The 14,487-nt window shown below is 34.5% G+C and overlaps 2 protein-coding genes across 3 annotated transcripts; one reads left to right on the plus strand and one right to left on the minus strand.

The window, feature by feature from the left end:
- The first annotated feature begins 2,532 nt into the window (after positions 1 to 2,532).
- LOC144475590 (BRCA1-associated protein) lies at positions 2,533 to 6,494 on the plus strand. Of its 2 annotated transcripts, XM_078191630.1 has the most exons (7): positions 2,533 to 2,953; positions 3,129 to 3,229; positions 3,430 to 3,700; positions 3,769 to 3,958; positions 4,128 to 4,446; positions 4,526 to 4,950; positions 5,013 to 6,494. In XM_078191630.1, exons 2-7 carry the CDS (start codon positions 3,142 to 3,144, stop codon positions 5,391 to 5,393), a joined length of 1,674 nt encoding a protein of 557 aa, XP_078047756.1. In that variant the 5' UTR covers positions 2,533 to 2,953; positions 3,129 to 3,141; the 3' UTR covers positions 5,394 to 6,494. The 2 variants fall into 2 exon arrangements, with proteins under 2 accessions (XP_078047756.1, XP_078047757.1); XM_078191631.1 differs by lacking the exon at positions 3,129 to 3,229 and having other exon boundaries at positions 2,534 to 2,953.
- Positions 6,347 to 13,666, minus strand: LOC144475589 (uncharacterized). Its single transcript, XM_078191629.1, has 2 exons — positions 10,472 to 13,666; positions 6,347 to 10,316 (listed from the first exon to the last, which is right to left on the minus strand). Exons 1-2 carry the CDS (start codon positions 12,920 to 12,922, stop codon positions 8,649 to 8,651), a joined length of 4,119 nt encoding a protein of 1,372 aa, XP_078047755.1. The 5' UTR covers positions 12,923 to 13,666; the 3' UTR covers positions 6,347 to 8,648.
- Between the last annotated feature and the right edge of the window lie 821 nt (positions 13,667 to 14,487).

Below are 14,487 nucleotides of genomic sequence, written 5' to 3' on the forward strand. Positions count from 1 at the left end.
GTTTAAATACAATTGTAAAAAATTTGGTTACTTACACTTACCTAAAAATTTGTTATTAACAATTATTCAAAATTTATTACTTACCTTGATTGTTGTTTATACGATTAAAACAATAGGCATTTCATTAATTTCTACGAAAAGGATTTCGCAGATTTCAAATGTTGATACCAGATGCCCTGGCTTCCCACTATCAGGACAGCGTTAATGAAATGATGAACAGAGGCAGTAGTGTTATAATCATTAACGAGAAGTTTCTTTCTCGCTGCATCAACGAGGACTAAGACAGCCGGCAGTCGAAAACTGCAATCGCGGCCTCTTAGAAACTAGCTCGAGTGTTATGCAAAGCAATTACGGCTATTAAATGGAGCACGTTAACTCGTTAAAGGCGCAAGCTGTTTGAAGTTGACTTAAATTCCAAGTGAAATCTTATTAATGTTACTCAAAATAATACATTTCTATTTGATAAACAGCTGAATGCAAAATCATTTCTTGTATTAATGCATACAGTCTTATCACATGTGTATATTAGCCTAATTAATGTACAATAAAAAATGTTAAAAAGCTCCTAAAAAATATAATAAAATTGAAGTAATTCATTTTAATGTTTCCATTTAATCTGATGTTTCTATTAAAATTATTCAGTATGAAAACGTTGTTTCTTCAGTATACATTATTTCATTCTACCAAAAATCTTTTTTAAATGTCGTCAGAAAATTTATATCAAAATATTTTTTTTCACTAAATATATTATAGTAAATATCATCTTTTAATATATCTACATGAGAATAATACACTCCTAGCAAAAACGTACATTTATTCTTATATTGTTTAACAGGAAGTCCAAAATTGGAAATATAAAATATTTTTGTGCACGAATACGTACAGTTTATTTATTTTCACAAAATATCCACATCCCGTGTATATTTTCTTTTACATTTATAAAACCGGGATTCGTAGTTAATGCATGCGTTATTTGTACCATCGATAATATTATGAACTGGTTTCCAAACTTACGAGCGACATGCAGTTTCATTTGTCTCGAGGACATAACTCGGCGCCTGCCAATACAAATAGATAGCGGTTCGAAAAACCACATGTGCGTGCAAAATAAAATGAATCTCCGTATGAAATTCCTACGTTTCGAATCAATCTCGAGCAAGTTAAATATTATTACGTCGTTGATGCAGCGAAACGAGTATCATAAAAAATAGAGCAAGAAATAACAAGAGCGGCAATTTGTAATTTAACTAATTTCATGTCGGCGCGCATCGATAGTTTTTTTAGTAGTTTACCGGATCTCGTCGAACCAATTGATAAAATAATTGTGGTTGTGGGAATCCTGCTGCGTCACAATGAGAATTTCCCGTAATTTGGTTTATTGTGTCGCCGAGGGTATTGATGAAAATACCCTAAATTGCATTCTCAAGCCATTAGGTGCTATTTTTGAAATGCATCGATCACCAAAGGTGATCTCTGCGAATGAAAAATGCACGTTGGCTGCATGCATGCGATAGACAAATGCAGTGCCTACAATGATAGCTTGTCCATAAACGTCAATCCATAAGCATACAATGGGTAATACGGAAATTAATGTGGAAATTCATTTAAATACAGCGAACTTGATGGCTGCCATTTTCGCGCAACGTGATTATAGTATCTGTGTGGACGTGTGAAGAATTTTATATTTCAGTGTCTGAATCTTACATTAGATATTTAAAAATAAACCTACAGTTTAATTTAATAATCATCATCGAAATATTATGGAAGTCTTCGTTCAATAAGAGAATTTATTTAATTTTATGTTACATATGTCGAATTCAATAATTGTAACTAAATGTAAGTACTTTTACTATTACTGTTACTTAATCGTGATTGAGTTTTTCGACAGATTTATGTTTACATTTTTATTTTCTTAGTAGTAGATTAACATAGTTGAAAATGCATTAATGAAAAATTACTAAACAAAATTAATTAATATGGGGATTCCATTAATAATAATTCTCTTCAGATGAAAAGGTGATAAAGATTCATATTATAATTTTTTCGAAAAAATAAAACAATAAATTTGTATTAAAACTCTACCATAGCGACCTCTGAACTCTTAACTGGGTATAAATAACACACGCTTAAAAATTTGTGCTACATCGGTAACGACGAGTGCTGCTCGGAAATGATTCTGGGATTTTAAACCTATACCCCATCTATGATAACACATTATAAGAGAAAAACATTTAAACAGTATTTTTTTGGTAATTAAAGTATTTAAATAATCTGAAGTATACATATAAATGCATATATGTGTGTGTATATACATTTATGAAATCATAAACAAATGCCCGTCGGAATAATCAAAATTTTAATAGTAAATTCAACCAGAATTCTTGAATACCACATTTTGTATGCGTTGAATATTAGTTACATAGATGACTGCAGTATAACTCTTTTCTTTTATACTCCATTTATTTAGAGAAGATCAGGATTGGTTCCAATTGTATGAATTTATCAAAAGTGACAAGTACAGGTAAAGAGGATAATTAGCAAGCTCTTCTTATGATTGTGTTTGATCATCGTAAGTTTCATATTCATTGACATATACGAATAAAAGGTGTTCTACTCTGTAGTCATGATAATTAAAGTGATTAATCAGTTCATACCACGAAGCGTTCTTAGACAGTCTGACTTGCACAACTAATCTAACACAGAAGAAAAAAAGTAAAAGGCTTTTTAGGAAGGTGGTTAGCTCCCTTAAATGTTGATCGAAGCGCCATCGATCTACGAATCGACTTCTATACAATCAAATAAAAACCTTAACGGAATTAAACAAATTAAACCACGACAGTTTGTAATAATGCGTAAAAAGTATTATTACATGGAATGAGTTCTTCTCCTATTTCGGTATCTCTCTGCGTTATTCGCGTCGAGATAGTTGACGAAGATTCCGAAGAAACGAATGGTAAACATTTTTCTAATCTGTCTCTTGGAATAACAACATTCACTTTTCTTTTTAGAAATCCATTGCTTTTGTACAAGATTATTCCAATAAGTCTGTTTGTTTACAATCTTCTTTGAGGTTATGTGCCTTGTCATATCAGTATTATTATTTTTTCATGCCTGGTTTTCTGTGTTAGAACATGGATAAATATGGTCCATAAGAAATTTGACCGTAAAATTTTATCTTGTAAACATGTGTCGACCGATTTATGTCAAACGCTCATAAGATTGTTTATAGGTATATTTGTGATTATATTATAATTTATATTTTCAATATATTGTTAATATAAACAATAATATTATTAATATTATAGCTTATAGCATTGAGAAATATTATTTTTTGATACTCTGTTATCAGCATTAGTTCAAAAATTATTATCAAAGTAATTATAAATAACATCTGGTATGGATTTATTTATTATGGATTTTATAATCTAGGAGCTAGAGCTGTCAAGATGAGAGGTCGTAGAGAACCAACAAAAATAAATATGGAAAACTGCACAAATCTTACGGAAAAACCAGACTTATCACTTCCTTCTCAAGGAACTAGCACGTCTGGCTCTACTTCTAGAGCTAATTCTGAGGAGGCTACTTATGATAATTCAGATATGGCTGGCGCAAGTGCTTGCGCTTATGATCAAATCAATTTTATTTCTGGAAATCCATTTGTTGAAGTGACTAAAGGCATTATACACTTGTATAAGGAGAAGTCTGTATACCTTGTTCTTACTTTGTCGTGATTGATTATAGAGACTAACTGTGATTATCATTTTATAGTAAATTAACAGATATACGTCAAGCAGCAGAACGCACTCAGACTATCTGTATTTTAGCAGTCCCAGCCACAATGACCTGTCATGATCTTTTAAGATTTACAGCACCTTGCCATCAAGACATACGACATTTTAGGATACTTAGAGATGGTAGTCCTAATCAATATATGGCTTTAATTACCTTCAAAACAGCAGTAATTATAATCACTATGTTTTCTTTCAATTTCTGTCATATGAGATATCAAGCAGATGTATATTCAAAACAAAGGGGATATCATCTTGTGTTTATGCACAGCTTATACATCCTGTATGATATATATATATATATTATATCACGATATCAATATTCAAATAACATTTCAGAATGCTGCAACAGAATTTTATGGATCATTTAATGGTACTCCATATAATTCCTTTGAAACAGATGTTATCTGCCACATGGTGTTTGTGTATAGTGTAGAAGTAACATACAATGCAATGCCTCTGTCTGGACACACAGAACTACCACTTTGTCCAGTGTGTTTGGAGAGAATGGATGAAAGCGTAGATGGCATTTTAACCATACTATGTAATCACACATTTCATGCAAGTTGTTTAGCCAAATGGGGAGATACTACTTGTCCAGTTTGTAGATATGCTCAAACCCCTGAGTCACTTGCAGACAGCTACTGCATGGAATGTAGTATGTAAAATATACTTCTCTTTTTTTTTCTAAATGGGGAGCAAGTAAAGATAGTAAAAGTAATAAATAAATTTTTCAGATAGCAGTGAAAGTAACGATGCTTTGTGGATCTGTCTAATATGCGGACACATAGGTTGCTCGCGATATCATCAGGGACACGCGTTCCAACATTATTGTGAAACACAGCATTGTTACGCCATGCAATTGGGGAATAACAGAGTGTGGGATTATGTGGGAGATAATTTTGTTCATCGGTTGTTACAAAACAAAGACGGAAAAATGGTTGAAGGCGGCCCAACGGCAACTAAAGCTGAAGGCGCTGCAATGGAGGAAAAAGTAGATTCTGTGCAGTTGGAATTTACTTACCTTTTAACTTCGCAATTAGAAACTCAGAGACAATATTTCGAAGATAGACTTTCCCGATTAGAGCAACATTCTCTTGTACAAACTACAGAACTTCGAGAAAAATTAAGTCAAATAACAGAAGAAAGCTCCAAAGTTAAGGTAATTTTTATGTAAAAAGAACAATAAACTAGACATTTATATCCCTTTAATGTTTATTTTAGGAGGAGTTGGCAATCCTCAATCGTGAGAAACAGAATGTAGAGAAGCGATTGCAACAAGTCAGCAATAAGTTAGGACAAGTACAATTGGAATTAACTGAGGAGAAAGAGCTAAGAAAAGCATTAGAATTGAATCAGGTGTCGTGGAAAGATAAATATCAAACACTGCAAAATGAAATGACTGAATATAAAAACACTAAAACGGGAGAGGTCACAGATCTAAAAGAACAAGTTCAGGATTTAATGTTTTACATCGATGCCCAAAGGAAAGTAGAAAATTCGGAATTGAGGGAAGAAATAGCAACAGGCCGCATAATGATACCAGAAACATCTGGTACCGTTAAAAAGAATACTCGGTCTTCTAAGTCTCGCAAAAAACGTTGATGTTATTCTTTGGCATTATATATAGTAATTAAATTTTAAGTCGCGTATAGGAGTCATCGATTCGTCTCTTTTATGATTTAAATTGTATTATAGTTAAAATATATGCGGCGTAAAACTTAAAAGTTAACTTATTAATTCTAATAACTAGTGGTATAGAGGAGAAACAAAACTAGTAAAATAAAACCAAAATTTATAGTTTATAATGGAACTTTTCGAAGTGAATAATTTAAAGTGATCATTTATTTCATGAAAGTATTGCGACGACAATTCTTTAAGATTCAGGTTTGAGAATAAAAAGGATATATGAAATGATACATATTTTAAATATAAATTAATGTCTAGTGTATAGGTATACGTATATGAAAAATTAATTTTTTAATTATTTCCTTTTTCTGTCCTACAAAAATAAATAAATTGAGCATGGTATTGTACTTATTATTTTCCATAAAATTGCTATTTCAGAAAAAAAAATACGTGTTAGGTCCTCTAACTAGCCATATAAAAATGAACATAGATGCTTGATCTCTTCTCTTACTTTCTGCATAAAAGTTTCATGAACTGTAACAGGTGAAAAACTTTGATATGAACACTGTTAAATGTCGCATCTAATAGTTTCTTAGGTTTTGTTCAATATATTGATTAATTAACCTAACGAACGCAATGTAAAAAATATCGAGCATGAGGGACATTGTGTACTCTATGGAAAGTTGGCTTAATAAGTTTCAGAACCTTTCGTGCTTTGTTTATCGACACAATTCTTTTGTTAGAACCCTATATATCTATATGTATATCCTAGATTATAAGAGGATTTATTTATTAATAACTTAAGACGTACACTTTGTGAAACGGAAAGAGTCAAATTATGTACGTGCACGCTGTCCAATCAATGTGATAAACGGGGAGCGTAGCACACTCACGCGTCAAACTGATAGTGTGAGTTAGTTATAGGTAAAAAGATTAACACTCTTTTCAAGTGGACTGTATTTAATATAAAACTGACACGATAACGAGTGAAAGTATAAATTGCCACTAGAGAGAGAGAGAGAGAAAGAGAGAGATAGATAGAGTATATAAATGTGTACTTGAACTTGAATAAATTTCTTTTACTTACAAAGAAAAACATATTTTTACCTATCTACTTTGTATAATGCAAGACAGATTTTTTAGTCATATTTGAAATTAGCAGCACGTTTACCTTATAAATACATATATTGAAATTCTTTAACGACTTCATTGTGAATACAACTCCTTTCATATCGGAGCAACTCGGAATGCACTTCAAAACTTTGTAGAAACTTTAGCTCATTTGTACATACATACTTTCATGCCCCTCTCACTAACGTTATCATTTGCATTGCATACCAAGTATTTTGTCACATTTTAAACTCGGAAACAACAAAGGGTTAAAACAACGGTAACAGTGTACTAGCAAATAAAAATGCAAAGAAGAACTTATTTAAAAAAGTACCTCAATACATAATTTTTATTAAGGTATACACATGTTGCTGATTTATAGTTTCTTTTTATGGTAATAATTATCCTATTTATCCTCATAAGAGTACGAGTTGCTTTTTAGACAATTATTAATTGCCAACAAGAATTCGCTGGCTCTGTTATAAAATAAAATGATATACATATTTACATTATCTACAATTGCATTCAGTAGGGAATGCACATTTTTTTTTATTTTTTAACTAAACGATTGCACATTTGGACGTCGATGTTGGTCATGTGTGTAAATACGCTACTCTCGATACCTGGGAGTATCGAAAATTGTTATATTTAACTAGAACAAAACGCACGGTCTCCTCCTGCGTTAGAAGAAATAGAAACGTGTGATTGTATATTAAGAATCTTAGAAAATCATTTACGAAATAACCATTAACAAATAAAAACTCAATGCGTTGGATATAAATAGAATAATTAGTTAAAAAAATCCATGCAAAATTTCGTTCAAATTCGTAACGTTTTTCACAGTAAAAACACCGTTTTCATAACAACAACACGTCTTAAACAAAGTTTAACAAAATTCCAATACGTGATAATAATCCCAGCGCTTCTTTTCATTCATATTGCTCTCTTGAAATTCTGTGACAACGAACAGTCACAAACACTTCACATAATATAAGAGTCAAACGTTAAGATACTTGACATAGTATACTTGATTATTTTGGTTAAACACGATTTTATTTTCGTGAAAATTTTCGCGTACACGATCCCACTTAAGATTACTAAAATCTTCTTACAAGCATACACGTCGCTATATACTACGTTTACCTGGGAGAGCAATATGAGGAACCAACATCGATCAGTCTTGGAATTACAATTAGCAATAAAAATCATTATATTTTGCAAAATATATAAATATAGAAGAATAATAACTAAGATCCGTAACTACCTTTGTAATAATTAATGACGCTAATTATCGTATAGGGCCTTTAGCGTTGTAGAAATCAACGCAAATAAATACGGGCCTCTCTGTCTCTCGCCACTACCTCGTGTTTTCACGTTTAATGCCAACGCATTAAACCACAATATGCATGCCGTGTGTAAAATAGTTATCGTAAAAAAATCTTATTTTTTTGTTTCGTATAACGATCAACACATAAAAAGTGCTTAATGACTCCATTACATCGATCAGTTAGTTCATTATTATCTAATAGTTAATTAGTGTAAGTTGGCAAAAGCATCTCATCGTATAGACTTCCTTTTACGGAAGTTGCTCAGATCTCCAGACAATATGTATCAGTTAATATTAATTACAAATTTTCTTATTATCTTAAGTAGTTACAGTCTCGAGTCATTGTATTTTAGCAGACTATACGACGAAAATTTCATTGAATTAGAACGTATCATGTACCACGCAAGATACGTAACGCAAAAACCGTTTTCTTCATTATGAAGATAAATTAAACCTTTTGTTATACGATTGTTGATACAATTAGCATGACACAAGTTATGCTTAAACTCAAGTTTAAAGTGTCTATATTAAAATACTTAATGCATAAGAGAAAAACGAACGAGACCTTTAAAAACAAGAACTATACAGCATGCCTACATTATGCAATCAATTTTTTTCCATTTCGTTATTCTTGCTTTTGTGCTAAATTAATATTCCCTTTAATGAAGTAAGGGAAACTAATGAAATGAGAAAAAAAGAACTGAAGAATAAAAGAATTAGACAAAGTACCGCAACGTAGTACTTTTTAAAAAATTGATATTGACTAAATGAATAAAAACTCTCGTTCGTTTCGTTTAGTTTTCGGTATTTACAGGCTCTCGGGCATGATGGATCCTAACATGCTTGTTGTGGTTCGACTTCGTACCGCTCGACTTCCCGCAAATATGACATGTATATGGTCTGGCGCCCGAGTGTACTCGCAAGTGCTCCTTCAGATAGTACGATCTATGAAATGTTTTGTTGCAAACATCGCACGTGTATGCTTTATTTTCTTCGTGCTCTTTGACATGCCTTAGACAATTATACTTTCGTATAAACTGCGCTCCGCAATAGTTGCAGGTATAAGGACGCACGTTCCTATGTGAATTCATGTGAGCGGTATAATCGCTGTGCCGGTAAAATGCGGCACTACACTGATTACACTTGAAAGGTTTGGTGCTACGGGCAGCGTGTGTCCATTTGTGCAATTGTAAGTTCCACTTAGTACTAAACGCCTTGGAGCAAACTTGACATTCATATGGTCTCTCCCCGTTATGTACTCGCATATGTACTGCTAAGGAAGATCGCAAATAAATACACTTACATATAGGACATTCAACGTTTTCGCTCTCCCTTTGAGCATCCGGAACGAATCTTCTGTTGTGAGCACGACGCATGTGTCTGGTCAGGCTAGCCATATGAATGAATCTTTCATTGCAATACGTACACGCTTTGGGCTTGTCGTCGTGTGTCTCTTTATGCCAAGCCAATTTTTTTTTCGTATGAAACACCTCGCCACAGTGACATATATAATCCTTCAATTTCCTTTTTATGTTTAGATGATGTCTATTTTTGTGTTGAGTCAAATTTGAATATCTACGAAATGTTTCATTGCAAAGATTACATTTGACGGGCGCATTTCCAGTATGTCCGTTAGTATGCTCGTCCAACTTCTGTTTCGTTAAAAATGCTTTGTCGCAAACAGTGCATGGGAACGGTTTTATCCCTAAATGTCGTTTCATGTGTAACTTGAAGTTTTGTTTCCTATAAAAATACTTTCCGCATTGACCACACTCTAATGGATGTATTTTAAGATGTGCATTGAACAACAAAACTGAAGGAAACTCTTCTTGGCATATCTGGCACTTGGTACTATCACGAACTCGTTTTGATGTTTCTGTGAGATGTACTCGTTTATGATGTAGCTGTAATGATTTTTCACTACTAAATCGTTGATTGCACAGGGTACAAACTACCTCAATGTTTGATGGTAACACTAAAGAAGTTTCAATCTTTTGATCAGGTTCTACTTTTGCAGTTACATCCAATGATTGTGGTGGTTGGAGCTGATGTAATAATGGTTGTTGATGATAAACTTGTTGAACATGTAAACCTGGTACAAAAATCTCCTCAAATGCGTTCATGCGGCCATCCAGCAATTTGATATCTTTCACCTCAGGTGGATCTGTAGAATCTCTGCTACCACTAGGTCCAGCTTCTTTGTGCGTAGTAGTACTATGTACTCTGCGTTCTTTTGGACAATCAAAAACCTCAGGACAATGGTAACACTTAAATGTTCTTTTTGTTGGAGTTTTTCTGTCTCGATCTAGGAACAGACTTGATGTGAAATGTGTTGCTAAAGATCTACTATCTAATAACGGTCCACTAATTTCATTGTCTGATCCTTCAGATTCCTCCCAACTTTCACGGGCCATTAAGTCATAAGAAGTAGACATACGTGATGACTCCTGACCAGCATACAGCTATATACACAATAAAATAATATACATATAATTAAAGCAATTTAAAAGATATCACAATTATTTAAAAACATAGCAATTATACTTAAAAATACAAAAGATTCAGCAATAAACGATTAAAATTATTTGTTAAATAAAAAAACAGATTGTATACACACCTGCCAAGCAGACGGTTCAGTGCACCCATTGCTTTCCTGTTCTGATAATTCACCTCTAGGTGGCATAGTTTCATCAGCTCTCATGTTAACACTCTTTACTTCTTCATCTATACCTACTCCACCTTCACTGCTCGCCATAGATTGCTGACTGGTTGCACTAACAGCTTTTTGTGAAGAATCACTTATAAATGTACTAGGAACTAAGATGTGAAGCCCATCAAATTCAAAAGCATTCATTGGACCTGCATGGGCATCTTCATTTAAACTAAGTAGTTCCATTGATGGTTTTTGTATAATTGATTTAGAAGAATGGAAACTCTTTGAATCAGAACTACTTGCAACAGCTATAGATTCTGACAGATTTACAAGATTACTTTTATTTGGTGTACTAGTATATTGTTCGTGCGATGATGATGTTGATTGTTGTGAAATTGTGGGAAATGAGCTCACATGTTCAGTTATTACAGATTGATATGCTGAATTCCCTTCCATTTTCTTCTCAACAGTTTCATTCAAAAAGATTTCTGATTGATCTGCTTTCACATCTTGCTCCATAGAAGAACAATCAATAGGATCTTTCTCTGGTGTTGCATCCATTGCTATATTACTTTCTTCATCATGGCTTATACCATTATCTATATGACAAAATGAATGCACTGAAGCAGGTGAACATGGTTTACTGAGATCCTTTCTCACCCTTAATACAGAGATACCACTGCTCACAGATAATGGGGTATGTGATCTCACATTATCTGAATTTTCTCCATATTTAATGAAAGGTGTATGAGGACTTTGAATTTCTTCTATTTCCATATCTGCTTCATCAAAATTATCCTGTGTTTCATTTTTCTCATCTTCATTATCGTCATCTTGTAATGTGTTTGCATCAAAACCAACTGGATAAGAATTAAGGTTTTCATGTGAACCAAATACTGAACGAACAGAATAGGTTGCAGGACGACTGTCTGCTGGCATTGGTGACACAGGTGCAGACAAGCTGTTCTTATAACGATATGAAAGACTTAAATTTTTATCTTCTTTACTATCTACATCAATTTCTGAACTTTCACTAATTTTTATTTCTATAGTGGATTTACAACTGTTTTCAAATTCACTGGAACTGTTAGCTGTTGTTTCATGAATCACAGTTTCTGCTCTTTTTGGAGGAGAAGAGGGTGGATCTTCTTTTGGATTGTCCTCTTTTTTCTTGTCATCTGTGCCAGTAGATTTTTTATGTGATTCAGTATCAAATTCATTTTCCATAATAGTAATTAAAAGACGTTCTAACTGTTCTACTTCAGGTTGAGCTGGATCTTTAGTTGCACTTTCTATGGGTATTTGAGATAAGGTACCTTCAGTTTCATTTACTTCTGTGCAAGGAACTTTTTCTGTAGTTGTCTCTTCAAATTCCTTCGCTGATGTCACTAATGGTACTTCAGGCATGTTATCTTTATTATTATCTTCCTCATCTTTATATGTCTGCATATATTCTTCTTGTGCATCCAAGGATTCATATTGCATAGGTTTACATTGAACATCTATAGTAACAACACATGAATTTTCACCCTCATCAATATCAGGCAACACACTTTCAACTTTATCATCCTCAACATTACAAGTGATCGCCAATGTTCTTGGAATGTTATCATATTCATCCTGAATAATATGTCGATTTTCATTACTCGAATTAGTGGGCTCTTGTTGTTCAGTTTCTATTTGAATTGTGCCGGTCTCACTTTCATTTTGATGAATAGAATTTTCTTCGTTTAACGATGGAGGTGAAACTGGAAGATTAATATCTGATAACACTTGTTCAGATTCTTGTTCTGATTCGGGCAAAATCTCAGGTAAGATTTGTTTTGGCTCGGAATTATTTACAGGTATAGCAATGGCAGTCCTGCCACTTGTTTCGCCTGCCATAGTTACTATTGACCTGCCTCTAGTTGCATTAGGTATAGTTGTGACTGGTGAGATCATCTGAACAGTTGGTATTTGTTGTTGCTGATACATACCATATGGATTATACAGCATCTGCATCATTTGATTAGCTTGAGGAGCCATTGCATACTGTGGTATCATCATAGTGCCATTGTTCACAAACTGTTGATAACTGAACGAAGCAAATTGAGGTGGCATCACAGTACCGATCGGTGGACATTCGAAGATTGGTCCTATAGGATATGGTGATTGAGTTGACAAATGAGTATTCTGTGAAACTGGTGGTGTACTCTGCGGTGATTGTACAGATGGAGAAGTTGGAGGCGCAGATGGTGATAGCTGAGTTTGTGGTGACAGTGAGGAATTAGAACTGGCTTTGATAAGAGCTTCGATGACTTGTTCTTTTGGATGTGTGTCCAAATGTCTTTGCAAGCTGATACCCTCGCGTAAATAGAGGGTACAAACAGGACAAGCCACTGCACCCCCTGATGTTCCATTGTTGGTAAGATCCATTCTGTCTCGGATATTTTCTTTACAATAGCAATTTCCAAACTACTACATTGAACACTGCAAACGTGTTAAAATACTCTGTAAAATGTTGACGGTGCAGCGATAATATCACTAACTTTTTTTTCTAATTGACACGTCTTCGCCGTCACTGTCGTTCTCGGCGTTTCCGTCGTCACCGTCAGTATACTTGTCGTGAGGGTCGTCGTCGTTCTCGACGCCGTCCTCGTCGTTATCGTTGCCGTTTTCGTAATCGTAGTCGGCGTCGTTGTCGCCGCCGTCGTGGCTATCGTTACCGTGGTGGTCGCCGTCGTGATGAATGTTATAATCGTACTGGTCGTACTCGTCGGAATTTGCCCCGTATCGTTAATGCATATCGCCAACGGCTATTTGCATTTCGGGCCCTATCAGGCTTGCAAGCACGCTTGAGCACGGCATATGCACAGCCGACACGTTGCACCAGCCAGTGCCCCAAAAATATCGACGTTCATGGCTACCTGGTTTGTGTGTGCGATGGAGCCAGCAAGGCAGTCGCGGACAAATCAATATCTTATTAAATCGCCAGCCTCCCCTGCTCTTATTAAATTACACATGCACCATTCACACACACTCGTAACGGAGCACCTTTCCCAACCTTCTGTACGTTAACTTGCCCCAAAAGTCTTTTGTTTCTCATTCGATTATCGAAACGGCATGTTTTTCGCCCGATTCCAGCCTAAAAACACAACAGAAAACAGTGACGACTGGTATTCCACCTTAGAATGAGAACAACAAGAGGTCTCACTACAAATGTGGCGCCCCCTTGCACGATGCCCTATTAGCAACCTCCTCCCAGATTTAGTCGATTGTGACACAATCATTTCCTTTTCTACCGACTATTCAATGTCGCCATAAACTAACTCTCCAAATAGATCGAATGCTTTATAGGTATTCATGTCTAGATCGTTTTATCAATTTAGAAATCCTAAACATCACAGCCCACATTTAATATTGATTTGAGATAAAAATTGGTATTAACAAGTTTAAATGATAATACTTTGGAAGTGAAAACATGTGCATTGCTATGTTTTATCCTTACATATAGGTTCTCAGAAGGTGGATGTGCAAGAATATTTTGGATAAAACCGTTATCGTATGTAGTGACAAAATATCGAAACTAATAAATAATTTGTCGACTATCGATAATTTCTTAAGGAAAAATATCATCCATCGGTAATTCGGCTAGCAGTTTCAGCATTTTACCACTATATCTAATGTCGCTATTTTTATACAGTAATAAGTCCTACTCTTTCACACTTCCAGGCCGAAGTTCGATTCGTTAGCGAGGGTTAATATAGAAATTTTCTTTGCTCTGATTGATTGGCAATTTACTGGTAAGACAGTGCTGCCCTCACAATCAAAGATAAAAAGAGAAAACAGCGAGCAAGCAAGAGAACATGAAATTAGCACAGCTACATGTAGAGCAAGTTACATTGACGAACGATGTAGCTTGTCTCACTCCATCGTGCTTACAGTCTTACTGTTTTCACGCATCTATTCGATTGCGTGCCATCAGAAACACGCGCCGCGAA

This window comes from Augochlora pura, chromosome 10 (assembly GCF_028453695.1).
Source record: "Augochlora pura isolate Apur16 chromosome 10, APUR_v2.2.1, whole genome shotgun sequence".
NCBI classification, from domain to species: Eukaryota; Metazoa; Arthropoda; class Insecta; order Hymenoptera; family Halictidae; genus Augochlora; species Augochlora pura.